The sequence below is a fragment of the Leopardus geoffroyi genome, chromosome E1 (genome assembly GCF_018350155.1).
Source record: "Leopardus geoffroyi isolate Oge1 chromosome E1, O.geoffroyi_Oge1_pat1.0, whole genome shotgun sequence".
In the NCBI taxonomy this organism is placed as follows: Eukaryota; Metazoa; Chordata; class Mammalia; order Carnivora; family Felidae; genus Leopardus; species Leopardus geoffroyi.
The window spans coordinates 23,827,615-23,852,394 of NC_059330.1; the positions used below are offsets into that span (position 1 = coordinate 23,827,615).

At 39.1% G+C, this 24,780-nt stretch overlaps 1 protein-coding gene across 22 annotated transcripts in view; it reads left to right on the forward strand.

Moving 5' to 3' along the window:
• ACACA (acetyl-CoA carboxylase alpha) overlaps positions 1-24,780 on the forward strand; it is a 278,038-nt gene that overhangs the window by 99,779 nt on the left and 153,479 nt on the right. For 21 of the 22 annotated variants that reach the window (XM_045490597.1, XM_045490601.1, XM_045490599.1 and 18 more), the window contains 12 exons: positions 1,799-1,909; positions 7,425-7,634; positions 11,049-11,219; positions 12,374-12,535; positions 12,861-13,024; positions 17,090-17,240; positions 18,205-18,308; positions 20,300-20,381; positions 20,780-20,925; positions 22,018-22,168; positions 23,875-24,009; positions 24,364-24,510. In XM_045490597.1, the coding sequence (XP_045346553.1) occupies positions 1,799-1,909; positions 7,425-7,634; positions 11,049-11,219; positions 12,374-12,535; positions 12,861-13,024; positions 17,090-17,240; positions 18,205-18,308; positions 20,300-20,381; positions 20,780-20,925; positions 22,018-22,168; positions 23,875-24,009; positions 24,364-24,510 (1,734 nt within the window). Of the gene's footprint in view, positions 1-1,798; positions 1,910-5,898; positions 6,000-7,424; positions 7,635-11,048; positions 11,220-12,373; positions 12,536-12,860; positions 13,025-17,089; positions 17,241-18,204; positions 18,309-20,299; positions 20,382-20,779; positions 20,926-22,017; positions 22,169-23,874; positions 24,010-24,363; positions 24,511-24,780 lie in introns of those variants that run through there. The other variant, XM_045490617.1, reaches the window with a different exon arrangement.

Genomic DNA, 24,780 nt, shown 5'->3' on the forward strand with positions numbered 1-24,780 from the left:
CTACCCTATTTTTTTTTTTTAAGTGTTTTCCACATCCGTGGCTGTTTCTTTGATCCCCATCACCCAGTGATAGCTCTTTCTTTGCCAACACTATTTCATCATGCTGTTTGTTTTTTAAAAAATTTTTTTTTGTTAATGTTTACTTATTTTTGAGAGACAGAGAGATAGTGTGAGTGGAGGAGGGGCAGAGAGAGAGGGAGACACAGAATCCAAAGCAGGCTCCAGGCTCTAAGCTATCAGCACAGAGCCTAAAGTGGGGCTCAAACCCACAAACCACAAGATCATGACCTGAGCTGAAGTCAGACGCTTAACTGACTAAGACACCCAGGTGCCCCTGTTGATACAATTTTAGATCTTATTATAATGTAAACCATAAATCACTGGAATGTTTTGACAAAGGAATGACTTAGTTATTTTAAATTTTGCTTAACTTCTACCTACCCCCTTTACTTTTTGCCATAACAATACTGTCTGGACATTTTTCATATCACTATATATAAAAGCCACCTCATCCTTTTTAATAATTGCACTGTATTCTTTTTCTTTTAATTTTTTAATTTTTAATGTTTATTTATATTTGAAAGAGAGAGAGTGGGGGAGGGGCAGAGAGAGAGGGAGACACAGAATCGGAAGCAGGCTCCACGCTCTATGCTGTCAGCACAGAGCCTGACGTGGGGCTCGAACTCACGAACCGCGAGGTCATTACCTGAGCCGAAGTTGGACACTCAATCGACTGAGCCACCCAGGCGCCCCAATTTCACTGTATTCTAATAGATGGGCATATCTTGATTTAACCAGCTCCCTACTTAATGGATATATAATTAATTTTCAGAAAGTTTAGAATTGCTACCTGATCATTATCAAATGTTGTAAATGTGAAAACCACATTTAGAGTATGTTTTGAAAATTAATTTTCTAACTAGTTTTATTAATATTTGGGCACCTGGGTTGCTCAGTCAGTTAAGTGTCCAACTTAACGCTTGGGTCATGATCTTGCTGTTCATGGGTTTGAGCTCCACATTGGGCTCTGCGGTGGCAGTGTGGAGCCTGCTTGGGATTCTCTCTTTCTCCTCTCTCTCTACCCCTCCCCTGCTTGCACGCATTCTTTTTCTCTGTCTGTCTCTCTCAGATAAATAAATAAAACTTAAAAAAAATATTTCAGTGTCTTGTTATTTTTATCTTTTACAAAAAGTTAAGTGAGAAAATAATTTCTGGATATGTGAGAGTTCTGATTTGTTGAATATTTTATGTTGTCAGAAACTGTACTGAGACCATTGACTACCTATACCTTTTTTAAAAATAAAAATTAGAGGTAAAACATGAAGACCTGCATACTATAAGAAATTCCAATAATATAGAAATAAATACAGTAAAAAGTAGAGGTGTATCTATTTATCTTCCTTTTATCACCACTGGTGTATATTCTAGCTTTTTTTTTTTTTTTGCACCCACATATGCGGGTGTATGAAAGCATACATAATTATATATAAACATACAGTTTTATTTTGTTTTTGGCCTACACAGGATTGTCTTACATTGAACCATATGAAATTGCAAATATTCGACCATTTTTTTACATACAAAAAAGGCCATTCCTTTTGGTTCAGCCTAATGCTACGAATATTGTTTTACTGCCCCCCCCCCCCCCCCCCCCCCACCTAATAGTATGTCTTCAGGACCTTTCTATTTTACTACTTTTGGACCTACCAATGGCAGCATTCTTAAAGGGAGAAACTGACAGTTTTCTCCTTCCCTGTTATTACTACTCTAATTTCCATTTTTCTCTTTCTTCTTGAAGGCAGCAGAGGAAGTTGGATATCCAGTAATGATCAAGGCCTCAGAAGGAGGAGGAGGGAAAGGAATCAGAAAAGTTAACAATGCAGATGACTTCCCTAACCTCTTCAGACAGGTAGAATACAAGCTGTTTTTGTTTGCTTGAATTTACATGTATATCAGAGATACGTGATTTAACTCACACTATATCTACAATCTGTTATGTTGCACACCAAAAACTAATGTTGTATGTCACTTATACCTCCAGAAAATAAAAGATAGTAATCATAATATAATATGGATGTCCAGAAAATATGTAATTTTTTATTTTGTCTGTAAGTATTCTAGTCTTTCTCCTAGCTCCTACCTGCTTATTAGCAATGTCCAATTCAGTGTAACGTTTTATTCAATAAGGTGATTCAAACAGTAGTTATTCTCCATAATATAAAAGTCTTCCTATATGGGAACACCTATATGATCCCTGTGGCTCACAAGACCTCATAGTGATAAGAAAGAGTCACAATGCCTTTCGACAATTTTGTGTTTTTCTTTTGCTGGCATTGTAGATAAATTATGTGGTTAGCTCCTGATTTGGATGCTCTTGCATGGCTGGGCTCAGACTCTCTGGTTGGCTTTACTTCACTTCAGTTCAAAGTGGCTGCAGGTTCCAGAGTTTATGCTGTATGTCCCATCTACCTGGCCAGCTCAGCAGCCTGCACCCTCGTCTGTGCTGCATGGCCACTGCACCTTGGCACAGGAACCCTATGGCAGGTCTACATTCTATCATTGGGGATTTTCTAGGAAAGCTGAGCTTCAGATCTCTGCCTAACCCTCTGATTTGCAGCCATGTTGGTGTGGTCATACTACAGGTTAGTTGTGGAGGCCAAATAAATGATCTCTTTTCAGAATCTTAGATAATTGGGAGACAGAAGTCTCTTCTTTCCTGCCCGAGGACTACCCTCACATACTTGACTCACTTTCTTTTTCTCCTACCAGAAAAAGATGAGTCAGAAAAAGGAAAATTGGACACCTTCTGGGCTTTCACTTTACTAGCTTCCCACTGTTCTTATTTTTCCCAGCATTTTTCACTTTCTACTGTCTTTTACTAGTGTCTCTGGCCACCTTCTATTTGCCCTCTTTAAAAAACAAACAACATTAAACAGCAAACTGATAAAAGTGATAAATCCATTGTTTTACTGCATTATCCTGTTTTGAATGTCAGGTTTTGAGTATTACCCTTCTTTTTCCTTTTTACCCTACATTCCTTTTGTAGTTTACCTGACTTTATAGGAAGATCAATGCCTCACAGGATCTAAAGGAAACGACTTTCACTCTTAGAGGCAAAAGAAAAAGCATGTTAAGTTTTAAAAGTATAACTCCTTTAGGTATTTTGAAACTGCTTATTACCATGGAATCAAATAGTTCAAGAATCTAGAACACTAAGATCAGGAAGTTTTATGCGAATGTCCTTAAGTTCCAATAATGATTAACCAAATAACAAACAAATCCTCCCATTGAGAACAAACTAGAAACGCTGGACAAAATTGTTTTACAAATCTATTTCAAGGCATTAGAAACCTTTCAAGTTAGTAAAGAATTATGGGGCTAAGGTATAGGAGAAGAAGGAAACCCAGGGAGGTGGCATTTAAGGCCACTTTTCCCCTGGCGATATCTTTTGGTTTGAGAAGAAGCAGTTGAAAAGCTGATTGCAGTTTTCAACAGTCTTAAAAGACTAAAAGGACAAAACTTAGACTTCAGGGTTTTCTAAGGAGGGTGCCCTGGGAAACTTTCCTGTTTTAGGTTGGGATCTTGAAGGAACTATACCTTAGGAGTAAAAATAAACTGGAAATAGACCAACCCACACAGGCATTAAATCTCAGCTTCAAAATACTCAACCTTTGATTCAAGCAAGGAGTTCTAGGATTGCTGGTGTAACTAACCACCAGAAAGAAGCAAATATAATAATATCCAGGATCTCAAATTATTTCTATTTATTTTTCAAATGTGGTATCAAATAGCCATTTAAAGGTAAGCAGGCATATCAAATTACATGACTGAAAATCAAGAAAAATGAAAGTCAGTATAAAAGATCCCATAGAGAGTTTAGATAATGGATCTATCAGACAGGGATGTTACAGTAATTATACTTAATGTTTTCAAGGAAATTAAAGACAAGATTGAGAATTTTGTCAGAAAAGTGGAAACTATAAAGAAGGAACAAATTTTAGAGCTGAAAAGACAATAACTATAATTAAGAAGTCAGTAGAGGAGTTTAATAGCATATTAGATGCAATTGAAGAGAGAATTAGTGACTGGAAGATAGCTCAGAAGAAAATCCAGACTAAAGCATGAAGAGACAAAAGGATGAAAAATACAGAAAAGAGCATGTGAGAGATCATTTGCAAAGATGACCATGATAACTTCTCCTATTTCTCTATACACACCCTGGTATAATATGATTTTTGCCTCTCCTCTCATCAAGAAAGAGAGTCTTTTTCCCACTCTCTGAATTTTTGCTGGCCTTGTGACTTATTTTAACCAAGAGAATGTAGCAGAAATGCTGTATAAGTTCTGAAGCCTAAACCTCAACTGGTTTTGTAGTTTCTGCCATTGCCCTCTTGAATTGAGCCTCAGACTGACAAGTGAAGAGCCTGGTCTAGCCTTTTGGAGAAAAAGAGGCCACATGAAGTAGAGAGGAGTTGTCCCAGCTGAGACTTCCTAGACCTACATGCTGATAGTCAGCACCACATTTGAGTCATGAATGTGAGACCCTGTTAGGCCATCCAGCCCCAGTTAAATTGTCAGATGACTACAGCTGCATGATTAGTAGCTTCTGGCCAGGATCAACAGAAATACCCAACTGAGCCCCAGTCAATTGCTGTAAACAAATCAAATGCTCGGTGTCCTGTTACTAAATTTTTGGTGGTTTGTTAAGCATCAATGGGTAACTGCCACAGAAATTGATACCCAAAGGTGTGATGCTGCCATAACAAAAAGTAAAATATGTCGCATTGGCTTTAAGACTGGCTCATACATGGAGGCTGGGGAAATGGTGGAGATTGTCAATGAAGACTGGAGGAATGGTGGATAGGCAGTGAGGGAATTATTAGTAGGGTCTGGAAAAAAGGGTAGCATATGTTCTGTAATGATGGAACAAATTGTCTGAGGTAACTTGGAAAATAGAGAATGTTATTTAATGAACTCATGGACCTAGTTAAGGAAATCTCTAGACAGAATGTTGAAAGTATCTCGAATCCTTCTGGTTACTTATGCTAAGGAATAATAAGAGAGATGAGCTAAAGAAGGTGTTTCAAACTTGTTGAGTTTGAAAACAGAACTTTTTTTCATTCCCAGTCTCTCCACCTGGTAAAAATATCCTCAAAGTAAAAAGTGACCTCAGGGTAAAGGCCAAGTCATGAATAGCTGTGAGATCCTTTAAGGCTTAGATATATTTAAGACACTACCTGGTAGATCCTCTCAGCTAAAAGGAAAGAGTTTCAAAGAATCTTAAAGGTGTTATCCCACAGCAGCCTGATATGCCCAAAGTATAGAGATATCTGTGCAGAAAAGTTATGGATGTATCTTTTGGGGCAAGGAGTAAATCCCCCAGTGTGATTCATAGGAAGCCCACAAAGTTTTCAATGGACTTGTACTGATAATTACACCAAAGGGCCTAAAAGGGACAGAGGTAGTTCAAACTTCAAAGAGCCTTGTGGGTCTTCAATTTCCTATAAACAGGAAGCAGAGTGAGAAAGCTATTCAGCTGTAAACATCTAATAAAAAGAGATTTGTCAGAGAGCAGAGCCAGGAGCCCAGAGAGCATAGGTAAGAACAAAGGAGAGCCATGCACCGTGGATTAGGAAAATCACTGCCAGGGAGCAGAACAAGACCCTGAAAAATTTCCCTGCCCCTAGAGTAAGGGAACCTGACATGTACCCATCTGGACTTCAGAGTTGCTATGGAACAGTGACCACTGTGTACTTCCCATCCTCTCTTCTTTGAACAGGATTATCCTTTATGGTTATCCTTTCCCCATCTCATCATTAAATAGTGGGGGTGTTGGGGCAGATAACTTGTCTTTTTAGTTCCCAGATCGTTGGATCAAGAGAAACTGCACCTGAGGAGCTGCACCCAAGGAGTCTTATTCGCATCTGGACATGATTCATGAGAAAATGGACGTCAAGCCTGATGCCATGATTGGATGACTTTGGGGGTCTTGGGAGGGGGTGAGTCTATTTTGCATGTGGGAGGTCTATGAATTATTGTGGCCAGAGGGCGGACCATAGTAGATTGTTTGCAGACATGGCCGCAATAACTCCTCCCATCCTTGTATGTATCCTTTTGCAATGTGATTGCCTTTCCTCTCATCAAGAGGTGGCATCTCTTTTTCCACCCCTTGAGTCTTAGCTGGCCCTGTGGCTTGCTTAAACCATTAGAATGTGGCAAAAGTGGTGTTGTGTAAGTTCTAGAGCCTAGGGCTTGTGAAGCCTTGGAGCTTCTGCCCTCACCGTCTTGGAACACTGCATTGGAGAAGCCTGACCTAGCACATTGGAGAATGAGAGGCCACATGCTGTTCCAGTCAAGGCTCCCTTGACCTACCTGCCAACAGTCACCACAAGTCACCCGACATTTGAGTGAGACCATTCAGCCCCACTTGAACTACCAGGTGATGATGTGCACAAATGACCCCAGGCAAGAGCAGAAGAACAACTGCCCAGACGAGGACAGTATCGTGAGCAAATGAAACAGTTGCTGTCCTAAGTAACCTACTGAGTTTTGGGGTGACTTGCTACATAGCAAAACAGCATAAAAGACATATGGGATACAGTGAGATGATCTAATATCATGCACTTGGAATCTCAGATATGAGAGAGAATGGAACAGAAGCAATATTTGAAGAAATCATGGAGCAGAAACGATATTTGAAGAGATAATGGTTAAGAAGTATCCTGAAGTTATATAAAAGTTACTAAGCACAGATTAAAAAAGTACTATGAGTCCCACAGCACAAATACAGAGAAAACCACATCTAAGATTATCAGAGTAAATCTGCTACCTCAATCCCCTAAAAAAAAGAGAGAGAGAAAAAGAGAAAATATTAAAGCAGCCGGAAAAAGATTGCTTTCAGAGGAGGAATGATTGATAGTGGACATCTCAGTAGAAACAGTGGAAGCCAGAAAACATTGGATTGTCTTTAAAGTGCTGAAAGAAGGTAACCGCCAGTGTAGAATTTTGTATCTAGTGGCATTATGCTTCAAAACTGAAGATCAAAATCCTTCAACTACAACACCCTCTGTGACGTGATGTGAGCCAAGAAAGCATCTAGTCTGGAGCCAGTTGTACATTTGGCTGTCTGGAGTTGATGGCAGTATTTTACCCTTTTGTGGGATTTGTGTGTGTGTCTTTTCAGACTATTTTGTTTTTCACTTTTGTAACACATTGGATGTTCATATGTTTCATAGTCATCTATTAATATTGGTTATATAACTAAGAATTCAGCATCTTAAAAATAGGTGAGGGCATGAAATATATTTTATTCTTTTTTTGTATTCCTGCTAATTAACATGGTCCCTGACACTTCTAGGCATCTGCCTGTTGAAATTGAAGTGCTTACCACTTAAGAATTTGTTTTATTTCCTCTTCTAATATAGGTTCAAGCTGAAGTCCCTGGATCTCCTATATTTGTGATGAGACTAGCCAAACAATCCCGTCATCTGGAGGTACAGATTTTAGCAGATCAGTACGGCAATGCTATCTCTCTGTTTGGTCGTGACTGCTCTGTGCAGCGCAGGCATCAGAAGATTATTGAAGAAGCACCAGCTGCTATTGCTACTCCAGCAGTATTCGAACATATGGAACAGGTGTGTATATGAAAAGCTGTAATTTTTGTTTTCTTACACAGAACTACTACTCATTCAGTTCATAGGACTCCTACCCATTCAATTCATACACCTGAGGATAGTGGAATTTCAAGTGGTTCTAGATAATTGCTAAGATTATATCCTTGCCCTAGAGGAAAAATAATCCTATTCTTCTCCCTCTAAACATTTCCGGCTCTAAATTAGTTAACACTTTTGATAAAAATGAGTGTACTGTTTCGAGTGTGGGTAAAAAAGAGAAATGATTGGGGACAGTGAATTTTTTTTTTTTTTTAAGCAAGCTCATGATAAGCAGGTAGTTCCATTTTCTAGTTGATTATCTTTGAGTCTTCAGATGTCTTTATTCAGATCCATTATCTCTTAAAAGGTCTTCTGAGCATCTTAAAGTTTATATATTCTATATTTTTGTGTAGAAAAGAATTCTCAACAGTCTTGCAAGGTTTCTTGGAAACAGTTGTAGTTTAGGGGTCTGAACATGGTCTTTTCTGGAATAGTGACTGAGTCTTCATCTTATTGGAAATATATTTTCCATCTCTTTTTCCTGAATTCCAAACAAGCTAAATATATGGTCATCTGTTTTGGAAGTTTAATTCCTACATGTGTATGCATTAATTAAGAATTATTCTTTAACTGCTATGATAAGGAGGCCTCCAAAATACAGTGGCCTTTTTTTGCTTTGTTTTTGAGAGAGAAAGAGGTAGGGGGAAGGTAGGGGCAGAGGGAGAGAGAGAATCCTAAGCAGGGGGCTCAGTCTCATGACTGTGAGATCATGACTCAAGCCGAAGTCAAGAGTCTGATGCTTAACCGACTGAGCCACTCAGGTACACTCAAATACAGTGACTTAAACAAGGTGTAAATTGTCTTTCTCTCTCTACCATCATTGAGAGATGAGTTGGTACCAGGGATCCATTCTTACTGCTGTGTTGTTCACTAGGAAAGGGGTGAGCAAACTCCCTTGGTGAGCAAGCCAAATCCAACCTGCCAGCTTTTTTTTAATGCATATTTATTTTGAGAGGAGGCAGGGGTGGAAGGAGAGAGAGAACAAATGGGGGAGGGGCAGAGAGAATCCCAAGCAGGCTCCTCACTGTCAGCATGGAGCCGGACATGGGGCTCGGTCCCATGAACTGCAAGATCATGACCTGAGCCGAAATCAGGAGTCAGACACTTAAACAGTTGAGCCATCCAGGCGTCCCATAACCTGTTAACTTTTTTTGTAAATAAAAATTTATTGGATCGCAGCCACATTAATTTATTTATGTTATAGCCCACAAAGCTGAAAATAATTATTGTTTGGTCCTTTAATGAAAATGTTTGCCAACACTTGCTCTAGGGTGTCATTATCTTCATGATTAAAGCTTCTTCATAAGATTATGTTCATATTATAGCTTGTGGGAGGGGGAGAGAAAGGACTTAGAGGGCAGGCACGTAAAAATGTGATTCAGGAGTTACCCATATTCTGCTCATATCCCATTGGACAAAATTCAGTTACACAATCACACCTACCTGTAGGGGGTGTGAGGAATTGTGGTCACTAACTGGGTGGCCATATACTCGGCTGAAATTCAGGAGATTCTGTTACTAAATGACACAACGAAAATTCACTGGAGAGCATTTAATAATCTGCCTCAGTCTGCTCCTCTGGCTACCCGTTATCCTTTCATACCCTTTTTCTCACTCTTAGAACATATTTAGTCTTTCCCCAACAAAATCAGCCCAAAGTCCCATCCAATTACTACATTCAGCCCAGAGTCCAGGATCTCTAAGAAATGTACAGTTCTCACCATTAAATGTTCATGTGGTTTTTCATGGGCTAATGATCTAAAATTCAAGTTGTGTACCCCTTATTATTCTTCCCTGTAGCATATACCCAATATACAGTGGTGGAATATGAATAGGATAAGTCCCACTTGGAAAAAAGGTAAAAAATATACATAATCATTGGTCCATAGCAGTTATCAAATCCTTCTAGACAGGAATTATGATGATTTCCTGCCTTGTATTAGAGTAATACCTCAGTTAGCCCCCTGGCTGCCTCTGGTTCTGCTCTCTGGAAGTAAATCCCTTATCCATCATCCCTGAAATACCTTTGTTCCCTGCAAAGTTCTTCCTCATTGAGGTTTCTCTGTGATTGGCCTTTGGAGACTATGCCTTCTTTGGCAGAGTTGGTGCAAGAGGAGAGCCACAAATATTACTCTAGTTATCAATCACAGGCTTTTCAAGGCCAGGTTTGTGGTGTGTTCAGAAATACAGTACCTTCAAAATTTAGTTTCTGGACTGTGTGCTTCCAGTCAGCTTCAGGTAAGAGTAACCACACCCTAAGATTTCTGGAGATAGTAACTTTTCCTCTAATAGTGAATCTTTGATACCGGGTTGCTTCAGGGTGAGAATCTAATCTGGTTTGGGGATATAAAAGTAGTTGATTTTTTTCACATTCTGACTTTTTCTAACTATTTTTCTTAGACTTCGTGTGTTGTCAGTGTTCCAAGTTATTGTAGAAGACAGTTTATCAAGTGTTTTGTTATGCCTAACAGTGAGACCACAACCTTTTTAGTCTGCAATATTTGTTTCCTTTCTACCCACTACTCTTTTGCTAAGGTAGCATCCCCATGTTTTAATTTTTCTAAATAGTGGCATCTTATCTGAATTTTATAATTTCTGTATGGATTAGTATACAGGTTAAGCTGTTTAAAAAAGAGATCCAAAAAATACAATGACTTAGATGAGATAGAAGTTTATTTTTCCTTCCTCTCATAATCTGAGGTAAGCTCTCCAGGGTTAGTAGGACAGTTCTACTTCCTGAGGCCATCTTGCAATTCAGGTTCTTTCTGTTTTGTTCTGCCATTCTTAGTGTGTTCTCATCTGCATGGTGGAAACTGGTGTGAACTATCATGATTACATTCCAGTCCACAGAAAGGGAAAAGCTAGGAATAGGGGACAAGTAGTTTCATTTCCAAAACCCGATTCAGTGCTTACGCATATTACTCACTAATGCTGACATTATATATGTCAAAACTGAGTCACTAGCTAAAGAGAAGTTGAAGAGTATAGTCTTTAGCTGGACAGCCATGTTTCTGGGAAGATTACCAGGAATACTAGAAACCAGGGCACACTGAATAGTCTGCCACAATGTTTTATTGCTTGTATATACTTATACTGATAGGGTGAGGTTGCCTATGATGCCAGGTGAAAAACAGTTCTCCCCCGACTGTGGATTGAGTTTGGCACCCATGTCTAGGCACCTTGTGTAATAATCAGAGAGAGTGAAATTTACTCTTATGTGGCTAAAGACCTTTGGTGGCTCTTGTAAACAGTGGATATTTGAGTCAGGGAGAGGCTGTAGAGTCCACCAGCTGGTCCAGGTGAGACACTTATGTTGACTTGTATTTCTTCTTTGAGTGTGCGGTGAAACTTGCCAAAATGGTTGGTTATGTGAGTGCAGGGACTGTCGAATACCTCTACAGCCAGGATGGAAGCTTCTACTTTCTGGAACTGAACCCTCGGCTACAGGTGGAGCACCCTTGTACAGAGATGGTGGCTGATGTCAACCTCCCTGCAGCGCAACTCCAGGTGAGTCACCCTGATCTTGGCTGAGAGAGTTGCCTAGAGAAGTTCTGAATGCCAGAGATGCCCGAGAAACTGGTTTAACTGGTGTCTGATAAAGAGAAGCACCTCCCGGGGCGCCTGGGTGGCGCAGTCGGTTAAGCGTCCGACTTTAGCCAGGTCACGATCTCGCGGTCTGTGAGTTCGAGCCCCGCGTCGGGCTCTGGGCTGATGGCTCAGAGCCTGGAGCCTGTTTCCGATTCTGTGTCTCCCTCTCTCTCTGCCCCTCCCCCGTTCATGCTCTGTCTCTCTCTGTCCCAAAAATAAATAAACGTTGAAAAAAAAAATTAAAAAAAAAAAAAAAAAAAGAGAAGCACCTCCTATCTGAGTCTCATCTAATGTTCATCTCGTGCTATATGGGTTGTGATGTGTGGGTTGGCTTTCCTGATGGGGTACAAATCTAGTAATACTATCATATTTTTTAGCCAGACACATGTGATAGAAACTGTCATAGTTTAGAAAGAAACTTAAAAAATAATATGCTTTATTTGATTATTTTAATTGGAAAAAACCCTTGTAATTGTCCTCTACTCCTTATTACTCATGTTCTATATTAAAGCAATTCCACATCAGAGTGGTGGCTGTAGTTTCTCCTGGCAAGACTATGGCAGCACATTACTTTTATAATGTTTAAAGTGCTAGCTGTCAATAATGTTTTCTCCACTCATCCCAGGAAACAAGCGTGAGCGAAGCAGTAATTAACAGCTAATGATGAGGTCTGATATTATTTGTATCTAATATGTTCTTTGCCCACATTGGGAGCTCCTTCTGGGTTTCCATTAAGGACCAAAGATTTATTTACTTTCTCCAGTGGTTTGTGTGAATAATTATGAAGTAATTATGACACAGTTAGGGCTTTTTAGCTGTCTGAACTTCTTGGATAGGCACTTACACGAACTCTTCCCATATATATTTTAATTCTGCTCCTTTAATGGAGAAATGCAATAGACACACACACACAACTTAGAGTTACCTATTCGATTATTGTAGAATACAGGTTACAATAGAAATAGAGTATTTTAGGTGAAGGTTACTAAAATGAAAAATCTTGTAGGTAATCCTATAGCCTCCACATTTTAAGGAAAGTAACTGTGAAAAATGAGTGATATGTTTCCTTTCAGATTGCCATGGGGATCCCTCTGTATAGAATCAAGGATATTCGTATGATGTATGGAGTATCTCCCTGGGGTGATGCTCCCATTGATTTTGAAAATTCTGCTCATGTTCCTTGCCCAAGGGGCCATGTTATTGCTGCTCGGATCACTAGTGAAAATCCAGATGAGGTAACCCATCACTTAAAAGGTTTATACTTTTTTTTTTTTTCTATCTTGTGACTTCCTCTGGAGATGGAAATTTATAGAAGTCTCATCAGAGCAGACAAATAAGTGATCACTGCTCCCTTGGCCATTTAATCCAACTTTAGTCATTATGGAGTCCGTATTGGGTGGGTAGCACTGGATGTTGGCTCTCAAGCCTTTCTCATTTTGTGCATCATTTCTGCTTTTGTGTATGATTAACACAGAGTCTAAACAGTGAATGAAGAGTGAACAGTATGTTCTCTTCCTTGGAAGTATAATATGGTTTCTCATATTTTTCATTCTCTAACAGGGTTTTAAGCCCAGCTCAGGAACAGTTCAGGAACTGAATTTCCGTAGCAATAAGAATGTTTGGGGTTATTTCAGTGTTGCTGCTGCAGGGGGCCTTCACGAATTTGCTGATTCTCAGTTTGGTCACTGCTTCTCCTGGGGAGAAAACAGAGAGGAAGCAATTTCGTGAGTATAATAACATTTGATTGCGTTAAAAAAAATAAATTTGTTCTAATCTTCAGTGAATGTGTGATCATGGGAATGGAAATTGTCTGCTACAGAAGTACTGATACTGTTTTGGAGGAAATATATCTTCAGTTGTACTTGTGTTCATGTTTTGTTAAATTATGCAGTGTTTGGCAGATGTTTTTCTGTTTGTTCTGAGTCTTTTCAAGTATTCTTACTTTAAATATTTTTGATAAGTTTATAAAATTGATTGCTTTAAAGAAATCATGTTTATCCACAGAAACCTTGTTTTGGTGGGGGAGGTAGATTCTTGACCAAGAGTTTGGTATCATATAAAATCATAGGTGGGATCTGCTGTTTGTCATCAAAATAAAGGTATGGCTGTAAATGTCCTACAGTCATTTAAAATAATAAAGTTAAGGGTCCCTGGGTGGCTCAGTCGGTTAAGGGTCTTGATTTTTGGCTCAGGTCTTGATCTCATGGCCAATTGAGCATGAAGCCTGTTTAAGATTCTCTCTTTCTCCCTCTGCCCCTCCCCTGCTCATTCTCTCTCAAAAAAAATTTTTTTTAATAAACATATATATATATATTTTACTTTTTTAAAAAGTTTATTCATTTATTTTTGAGAGAGGGAGAAAGTGTGAGCAAGGGAGGGCAGAAAGAGAGAGGGAAAGAGAGAGAATCCCAAGTAGGCTTCCACAGTTAGCACAGAGAGCCTGACACGGGGCTCGAGTCAATGAACCGTGAGATTATGACCTGAACTGAAGTCTGACTTTTAACCGACTAAGTTACCCAGGCACACAGCCCCTGCCAATTTTTTTTTTTTTTTAATAATAAAGTCAAACTGCTTGTTATGTAAAAACTATATAAGGGAACTATCCACATTGTTTATATGAGACCTTAGTGTGCTATGACATATACACATAGCTTATACACATATGACTGCTATGTCATAAGTTATTAATATTCTATTAAACATAAATATTAAACATTAATTTTTATTTATTATATTGTTAATTAAACATTAAAAAATACTACAAGCAATTCTGCTTTCCTAAAACGTAGGGCTCTAGGAAGTAATTGTAACACTTCAGATATTTTAGAGTATCAAAATTGAACTAGTTCTTTCTATTTTTTTTTAATGTTTATTTTTGAGAGAGAGAGAGAGACAGAACGTGAGTGGGGGAGGGGCAGAGAGAGATGGAGACACAGAATATGAAACAGGCTCCAGGCTCCACACTATCAGCACAGAGCCTGATATGCGGCTCAGACTTGTAAACTGTGAGATCATGACCTGAGCTGAAGTCAGACACTTAACCGTCTGAGCCACCCAGGTGCCTTAGTTCTTTCTATTTTTTAATGGTATATTTTCTTGAACCACCTATGTTTATAACCATTTCCTTGACCTTCGATCTGTATCCATCCATAGGCTGAGTAGTCAATAGATGTTTATTAATAATATCAGCTTTTTAATAATGTGTATACAGAAGTAGGGAACTCTTAATTTTTCTCTATTTTGTCTTCTATAGTTCTTCCCATTTATTCAAAACTATAAGTAAAGTTTTTCAAAATTAAAACAATACTACCAGAAAAATTGTCTGCTATAAAGATGACTTTTTCTTTTGCAGCTATATTCTGCTTTACCAAAGTAAAGAAAGCTTACACTAGAGCTTGTAAAATTGGTGGCTTTCCAACTAGTCACAGCCACAGATGTGTTTTTATTGGCTTGCAGAGTGTTAATTTTTAAAAAATTGCCAATATTTAAAAATTGGGAGATTGAAATAAATATATGGATTTCTGTCTTCTCTTAAAAATGGGACGATAATGACAACACTGGTTTTATATTCCACTTGGCAAAAGTTTACTGAAGCTTTGTGTGGCTGCTGCTTTTAGAGGAAACATGAACTCTCTCACCCAGCCCCCATCCATTCTGCCTCACTCATTTACATTCCCAGAGTGGCCTCTATTGGTATTTAGGTTTAAAGTCTTGATTACGGAGACCACTGAGTATTTTCTATAGCACATGTCCTCTAATCTGGTTCGGAAGCCTTTGCTCCTTACCTCCTGACCTGTTCTGTACATTTCTCTATGGTGTGAAGCTAACTAGGTTAACTTCTAGCATATTAAAAATATGGTCTTTATAATAACCTTGCTTCTTGACAACATGCCAGAAGTTCATTCTTCAGCTCAGTTTGTTTCTTCTTTCTGCATAACATTAGATCTATATTCTTCAGCTTGGTGTTCATATTCTTATTTTCCAGAATAGCCTCAATCCCCATTTCAGCATTATTTCCCATAGATGGTCATCTAAATACCATGAGAGCAGGGCCATGTTTATCTTATTGCTGCTGTATCCCCTGAACATAGTGTTAAGTAAATATTTGTTGAATAAATGGCTTTGTCACTAGTTCCTGTCCTCATACCTCAATCCTAATGTATCCTGAACACAACCCATGTTTTTGCCCCTCTTTTCCTTTGTTTTTGCCATTTCCTGTGTCCATTCATTCATTCATTACATTTATCAGATATTTTCTTAATATCTGTTGGTGATGGCAATATAATGAAGACACAAATAGAGTCTGTGTTCTAATGGGATGTTACAATCCACAAGAAGACAGGCAATAAGCAACTAAACTCAATGTAGCAAGTGCTGTCTGTAATAGTGGGGTTACATAAATGCGTTATAGGAACATATAGTTGAGTCAGCTAACTCAGTCTGGGGAGACCAGGGACGGTTTCCCAGAAAGAAGTGACATCTAGACGGTTAAGAAGCATATAGGAATAAACCAGGCCAAGAGGGTGTAAAGAGGAAGATGGAGGTGGAAAACAGAAAAATGGTTTAGGCTGAGGGAATGCCTGGACCATTGGGATGATATTCCTATCACTGTCCTAATTCCACCTATACTTTTATCCCGTGTCGGATTCCATGTGCCTCATGAAACCATAGGGAGGTGGATTTTCTCCCTTCTTAAAACTAGTCCAGCATTTTGCTTGTATTTCTACTGGTATTTATGATATTCTGCCATATATTTTGAAAGCAGTTATTGTATATATATTCTCTCTCCCTTATGAGTCTAGTATGTGTCTTGAGTCTGTGAGATACCTAATTAACAACAAATTAAATATTTGTTGAAGTAAGGACCTGCCCTTTGTGAGATAGGCACTGGGCAGAAAGGTACAGGAAACGACTCACAGTATTTGAAATTTTGTTAAAATTAGATCATTTTTTAGGCCTCCCGGGTGGCTCAGTCGGTTGAGCGACCGACTTCAGCTCAGGTCATGATCTCACGGTTTGTGGGTTCAAGCCCCGCATCGGGCTCTGTGCTGACAGCTCAGAGCCTGGAGCCTGCTTCGAATTCTGTGTCTCCCACTCTCTCTGCCCCTCCCCCATTCATGCTCTGTTTCTCTCTGTCTCAGAAATAAACAAACATTAAAAAAAATTTTTTTAATTAGATCATTTTGTACCTAATTGGGAAGTAACAAAAGTAATGAGCAATTCCTTCCACAGATGTCTAAAATGCAGCTTAAAAAAAAACCTCTCACATGCAGGGTCAGGCTGTTACCTGACTGTACCCAGCCTATTGTCTCATTGTATGGAAACCTCATGAAGGTATTAGCATTAGAAAAAATGTATTGAACTATATACTTAAGTATATTTTATTCTGTGTCAAATATACTTTAATAAAATAAATAAGGTATAAGGAGGGGAGAATTATGCCCTAATCCTAGTTAGCTAGCAATAAATGAATAGAATGGTGGAAACTCAGTAAGTGAAAACTGAGGGTGGTTTGCACATAGTTTTTTCTGTACTCTACATAGTGAAGGGTGATATGCTGATGCTTTTATGGTAATATCCGTCCAAACTTTGTAAGTTTACTGACTTACAAAGTCCTGTCTGGAATGCACGTGAATGAACACAAGTAACATGTGCACCATCATTTGTTTGTGGAACTGTCTCTCTCCTCCCTCCTAAGACTCCAGAAGAATTGAAAGAATTCTTTAAAATGATTGAAAAACCCTAAAACACTCATTGCTGAAACAGATCTGCTTCTGTTCTTCTCCCAGAAACATGGTGGTGGCTTTGAAGGAGCTATCTATTCGGGGTGACTTTCGAACTACAGTTGAATACCTCATCAAATTGCTGGAGACTGAGAGTTTTCAGCTGAATAGAATTGACACTGGCTGGCTAGACAGACTGATAGCAGAAAAAGTACAGGTGTGTATTTCCCCACTTGCCATACAACTTTTGGGATTGGGTTTTTATAGGGTTGTGGTGTGATCAGTCCATGTCACTAGAGAGAATTTATTTGATTCTAATGTAAATGATTGTTGATCTACTTGGTAAAATCCAGGAGTCAGTGTAATTTCAGCACCATCAGAGTTCTTGTGCTTGTGTTACACAGTCACTTTACATGTTCTAGTATTATTTCCTAAAATATATTTGAGGAGAAGCGTCTAGAGATTGAAATATGTCTGTCCTCATTTGATGTTAAGTCTGCTTCAGAGTTACCCACTTTTATACATCTACCAAGTGCTGATGAGAGGGGTCTCATTTAAATCAGCAGTTACCCTTTGTTCCTGAGTCACTGGGCTATTCTAAATAAGATTTTGTATAGAATCATTAGATGCATCTAAATTATCTGAAGGTTCCAAATTTTGATTATATACCATTTTTCTTTGAGATTATCAGTAGCCAGATACTTGTACCTTTTTGAATGGATTTGTTGATTTATTTTGAGAGAGAGAGAGAGAGCAGGAGAGAGAGAATCCCAAGCAGGCTCTGTGTTGTCAGCACAGAGCCGACACGAGCTCCATATCACAATCTGTGAGATCCTGACCTGAGCCGATATCAAGAGTTGGATGCTTAACCGACTAAGCCACCCAGGCACCCCTTGAATTTATTTATGACAAAATCTTGTTTTTGAGCTCTTCTTTGATTGGTTCAGTGGAAATCTTAGGGAGAGTATAGAGAAAGATGTTTTTCATCTCTAATTAATTGAAGTCTCTATTCAAATTCTAAAAGTAAAACGTGTTTTTATCTCAAATATCAGTTGAACAATAAGGTTGTAGATTCTCAATGCTAGCTGTTTCTTCACAGCAAATTTGGATCTGATTTAAATTGAGGGGCCATGGTGCCAAGTGACTATGCTTTTGACCTGCCCTCTTTTTCTTTCTTTCAGGCAGAGCGACCTGATACCATGTTGGGAGTTGTGTGTGGGGCTCTCCACGTGGCAGATGTGAGCCTACGGAATAGCATTTCTAACTTCCTTCATTCCTTAGAAAGGTAGGCTTTGTTTCTCATAGGCAAGCCAACCAGTGGTCCTGGTTCAAAAATCCATTTATTCTTCTCCCTATCCCTGGCAGCTCGTGAGTGGTACCTATTATTCAGTGACGATGGAGGCGAGGGCGAGAAAAGTTGTGGGAGTTTTCATGGCAAATTATTTTGGGACTCTAACTTCAGATTTTAGGAATTAACTTATCCAGAGTTAGAATGGGTTGCTTTTTAAAAACAAATCCAGCTGAAGTAAGCATTCTCTCCTGTACAAGTATCGAATGTTTCCAAGTCCCCCCCGCCCCCCCAGGGGTGAAAATCTGGTATTTCCCACTAGCATTGAACCCTAAATATTTCATATATTAACTGCAACACCTTTCAGGAATTTGTAATTGAGGCTGATATTCAGGATGACCTCATGAGTCTTTCAAGTAGAGAATCAGACTGTATGGAGCTCAACTAATTTCTAACTCTGGCTCTGGACATGAGGCTCTGCCTTTGAGTCCCTGGAGGAATGGTCCAAGGGGCTAATCATTTTAAAGCACTTTAATCATAGGCACTGTGTTTCCTTCTATGTTATTAGACTTCTATCAGCTTTCTTTTAAGGTGTCTGAAAGGGAGAAACAAAATTGTCACAATTGAACTGAGATTGCAGTTATTCAAGTCTTAATGATAAATATCTTTCATTGTGTTGCTTTCATGCACTAAAACCTTCAGTAGCTCACATTACCCTTGTGTATTAAATCTAAATCCTTCAGTGTTGTGACTTTCAACTCCCTATGTACTTTGGCCCCTTTCTACCAGTCCAGTTTTGCAACATGCAATCTCATGTTCCTCAACATGCAATCTTTAATCTAGTTAAATGGTTTCCTTACTAGTGTACAAATGTGTCACACATAAAATCTCCTCTGCAAGCTTCCCTCCACCTTTTTAATGCTAGTTATTTTTTATTTATTTTTAAAACCTGTATTTTGAAATAATTTGATTTAGAGTGGCATGAGTAGTACAAATAACCTCTGTATATTTGCACAGATTCATCAGTTATTTACCTCTTGCCTCACTTGCTTTATCACTCCCTTTTTCTGTTTTCAAAAATCTTTCTTGATAATATTTCCCTCCTTGGCAATGTCCTTCCCTTTCCCCTGAACCCAGCCATGGCCTATTGCCTTTTTTTTTTTCTTTTACTACCCCAAATGAAGTCCCAGTTGATAAGAGCAGATGAGGGTTGAGTGTAGTGGAGCATTTATCTTTTTTTAAGTTTTAATTTTATTTATTTATAATAACCAGTAATATATTCACATGGTTCAAAACTCAAAAGGCACAAAAAAGGTAGATAGTGAAAAGTTTCCTTCTTAGGTCTGTTCTTTGACCACCTAGTTTTTTTCTCTGTAGTCAACCCATGTTACCAGTTTTTTCTGTGATGTTCCAGACATATTATAAATATATATAAGCATATACACGTAATATTTGTTTCATCCCACCCCCTATTTTTTTAACGTTTATTTATTTTTGAGAGAGAGAGAGTATGTGTAAGCTGGGGAGGGGCAGAGAAAGTGGCGACAGGATCTGAAGCAGGCTCCACGCTGTTAGCAGAGCCCAATATGGGGCTCGAACTCACAAACTGTGAGATCATGACCTGAGCCGAAGTCAGATGCTTAACCAACTGAGGCACCCAGGAGCCCCTCAACCCCCTGTTTTTTAAAAACACAAATAGTAGCATACTCTGAAACTGTTCACAATTTCACTTACCCTTTTCATTTAATGGTATAATTTGGAGGGTAGTTCATATTAGTACATAAATGTTTTCATCTTTTTGATGACTGTATAATATTTCATTATAAGGCTTTTTCATAATTCATGTATCAGTTGCTTACTGATCGTCCTTTAGGTTGCTTCTGGTGTTGATGTTCTAGGAAGTGCTACAATTAATAACCTTTGAGATTTCCTTATGAACTTCTGGAACTTTCTAGGAGTAGATGTGTCTCACATTGTTGTTCTTTCAGGGGTCAAGTTCTTCCTGCTCATACGCTTCTGAATACAGTAGATGTTGAACTTATCTATGAGGGAGTCAAATATGTACTTAAGGTATGCTGAACCCAATTGAAGACTACACCTTACTTTTTGTCTTTCTTTGTTAGCTTGCTTTCTTTAAAGGTCAAGATATGGGGGAAATGTTTGGTTTACTGCAGGATAGGGTATTAGTGAAATTACAGTCATTTGTGTCAGTGTTTTAGTGCTCTTCAATGTGACATATGCAGCCAAGAGATCAGGAGTCAGAGAATAACCAGACTAGAGAAAAGCATCTAGGGTCACCCTGTTAGCTTGCAACAGGGCTGAGCCATGCCCACAGATACTGATGCTAAGAGCACCTTCCTCTCTGACAGAGCTTTCTTACCTATATCTTTAAGGTACTGAATTTTTGTCTGGGGTTCCACCTGGAAGGGACACACTGACTTGTCCCTTCTGGTTCTCATTCCCTACAGGTGACTCGACAGTCCCCCAACTCGTATGTGGTGATCATGAACGGCTCATGCGTAGAAGTAGATGTGCATCGGCTGAGTGATGGAGGGCTGCTCCTGTCCTATGATGGCAGCAGTTATACCACATACATGAAGGAGGAAGTGGATAGGTAAGGGACTGTGTGAGGTCCATTTGCTGGTCATTGTATCAGCCTTTCCTCTCAGTAGTCACCAGCTCTTGGGATTTTTCAGGGCCTATTTGGGTGTTCTTTTTTAAATAAAAAGAATAGTACATGTACTTAACAAAGATTTCGAGAGTACAAAAGTGTTTATTTCCAGTTAAAAACACTGTTTCTCTGCCACTCCAATGTAAGTAGAGAATGAAAAATAAGTTCTCATCTTTTCAGTCAACCACTGTTAACAGTTTATTTTTGCAGAAATTTTATGTGGATATATAATTTTTATATATGTACATACTGTGTTTTTCTTTTGCATACATTCACAAGTAAAAATAACCTTTAGATACTGTTCTGCACTTTCTTTTTTTCCTTTAACAGCTATCATAGACCGTTCAACACCAGTTATTCAACGTTAGTGCGACAGTTTCATGAATTAACATATGTAAAGTGCTTAAAACATTACCTGGGACATAATAAGCATTCAAGAAATTATTAGTTGTTATTAGTTGTTAGTTATTATATCATCATCATCTTCATGTTCTTTTTTTTTTTTTTTTTTTTTTTTTTTTTTTTCAACGTTTATTTATTTTTGGGACAGAGAGAGACAGAGCATGAACGGGGGAGGAGCAGAGAGAGAGGGAGACACAGAATCGGAAACAGGCTCCAGGCTCTGAGCCATCAGCCCAGAGCCCGACGCGGGGCTCGAACTCACGGACCGCGAGATCGTGACCTGGCTGAAGTCGGACGCTTAACCGACTGCGCCACCCAGGCGCCCCTTCATGTTCTTTTTTTAAAATAGAGTTGTCTATTCTTTTCAATGGTCATATAATATTCCATTATACAGATGTACCATAATTTGACCCTTATTGAAGGAGATTTTGTCTATGTGCATTCTCAGCAAAGATGGGATGAATGTTCTGTTTTGCTGTGTGTATATAGAATAAAGTTTCCAGTTTGAGGAAGGAGGGTTGTGGGTTTTTTGTTGTGTTTTTGTTTTATTTCAGATTGACATTATTCTGACATTCTTCTTTACAACCCAAGGTGCTTTATTTATTGGCTTACATACTCCTACTTACCTCCTAGATATCGTATCACAATTGGCAATAAGACCTGTGTGTTTGAGAAGGAAAATGACCCTTCAGTGATGCGCTCACCTTCTGCTGGGAAGTTAATCCAGTATATTGTGGAGGATGGAGGCCATGTGTTTGCTGGCCAGTGCTATGCTGAGATTGAGGTCAGTGTGGTGGTGGGCCTCTCAGGGCATGGGCGGGTGGGGGGGAAGGTGGGGAAAGCATCTGCTGGGATGGACTAGGACTGAAGAGTAACAGAAAAGAAAAAGAAAGTAAAGAGCATCAGTTGGTTTAATTGGCTTATGAACATGATTTTAAAAACAAATAAAAAGCTCACAGTTTTTCTCTGACAGATGAGGAATCTCTTGCTCCAAAGGTAGATACTGGGCAACAACAGTGCTTACTGGTTGGTTATAAAGAAAAAAAAAATAAAGATAGGTGGAGTGGGGCCACAAAACAGACAAGTAATGAAATATGAATTCCGAGAGAGTTAAGCACAGAGTGCAGGGGGGTCACTTAACCCAAATTGGGGTGCAGCTGGTGGATGTGGTGGATAGTAGGGGAGGACCTCCTGAAAGAGAGGGGACTTTGAGCTTACTTTTAAAAGATGGATAGTTGGGGCACCTGGGTGGCTCAGTCAGTTGAGCATCCGACTTCGGCTGAGGTCATGATCTTGTGGTTCGTGAGTTCAAGCCCCATGTTGGGCTCCCTGCTGTCAGCACAGAGCCCACTTCATATCCTCTGTCCCTTCTCTCTCTGCGCCTCCCCCACTTATGTTCTCTCTCTCAAAAATAAAGAAACATTAAAAAAATCTTTAGGGGTGCCTGGGTGGCTCAGTCTGTTAAACATCTGACTCTTGATTTCAGCTCAGGTCATGATCTTGCAGTTTGTGGGTTCAAGCCCTGCATCAGGCTTTGTACTGATGGTGCAGAACCTGCTTGGGATTCCCTCTCTCTCTGTTCTCTCTCTCTCTCAAAATAAATAAACTTAAAATAAATAGAAAATTCTTTAAAAGGTAGATAGTAATATACCAGGTGAAGAAGGGCAGGACAAATGTTTAAAGGGAAGAACGGCGTGTACAAAGGCACAGAAGAGAGTATAGTATATTTAGGGAACTGCAGGTATATCGATATTGCTTGAGAATTGGCTAAGGTTTAATGGGAAGTGCCAAGCAAACATGCCAAGTAAGTCATCATAACTTGAGATCATGAAGGACCTTATGAGACACACTAAGACGTTTAGACTCCCCTGGAGGCAGTGAGGAGTCATAAAAGGATTTTACATAGACAATGGATACAATGAGATTTGGGCTGTAGAATGATTGTATTTAGTGACCTCGTTGGAGATGTATAGAGGATAGGGAATTCTGTTGGGAGGTTTTTCAAGTACTCTAGAACAGGTACGGTGAGGGCCTAAACCAAAGACATGGCTGGAGAGGAAGATTTTTGAGAAGTTTGACAGGGCTTGGTAATTGGTAGATAAGGGAGAAAGAAGAGTAAAGAATGACCCTCAGATTTTGGCATGGGTATCTTTGGTTGACAGACCAACACCTAGATCATGGGTATAAGGAGGCTGAACTGTTAATCAAGTCTAAGTATAAAACAAGTAAAACACAAACTATGGCAAAATCAATTCAAACATTAGAAACAAGAAATGTCGGTAGCTGTCATTAATCCCTAAAGCTAGGTCCTGAGATTTTCTAATTGCCCTCCTTCTACTTTGTTGGAGATTTCAAGGTTCTCATTATTCTGGATGGAATTAGAGATAGTGTTAGATAGGTAGACTTAGATGTTGAAGGGAAAACTAGCTTCTTTAAATCATTCATTGTAAAGAGAGGCTAAGCTGTAATTTTATTTATTTTTTGTTACAGGTGATGAAGATGGTAATGACCTTAACAGCAGCAGAGTCTGGCTGTATCCATTATGTCAAACGGCCTGGAGCAGCTCTTGACCCTGGCTGTGTGATAGCAAAAATGCAGTTAGACAACCCCAGCAAGGTCCAACAGGTAAGTAGGAGGGTACTTTTAATATTGCTCTCTCAGAGTTGATTACATGGTAGGGGTAGTTTGGAGGAGCAGATGATTTCAATGCGTAGTTTGCTAGTTTTTTCTTATGCTTTTCCCCCCCTATCTCATGCCTTGTGTTTGTGCCTATAGCATTATGGAACAAGATTTTGCAGAAATTACTACGATACTAAGATTCTATGATTTCCTCTGATGATTCCTCCATTGATTTCTCTCCTTGTAGCTGGGTATGGTAAAGAGATGTCTTGGTTTTGAATGATGACTCTAAGTTGTAGTGTGTATGTGTAACCTGACTAGAAGGTAGTGGGTGACTTGATCTCTCATTGGGGTTGACAGGCTGAGCTTCACACGGGTAGTCTGCCACGGATCCAGAGCACAGCACTGAGAGGCGAGAAGCTCCATCGAGTGTTCCATTATGTCCTGGATAATCTGGTCAACGTAATGAATGGATACTGCCTTCCAGATCCTTTTTTTAGTAGCAGGGTATGAATCACTTCTCTTGGGGAAAGGGTGTACAAATAGGGTACTGTTCTCCAAGATAGTTTAAAAATCACATAAGGATTTTTTTAGAGGGAGGAAAAGAAAGCTGTTTGGCCTGAAACTCTCTCACCTTTAGTTGTGGGATGTGGAGTCTTTAAATCCTTGCTGCTTATCTGTGTCATTGACTTCACATTTAATTGAGATTTAAACCAGAGAATGAGGGAAGAGTTAGATGCCTATATTATAGTTTCATAGTAAATACTGCATGATACT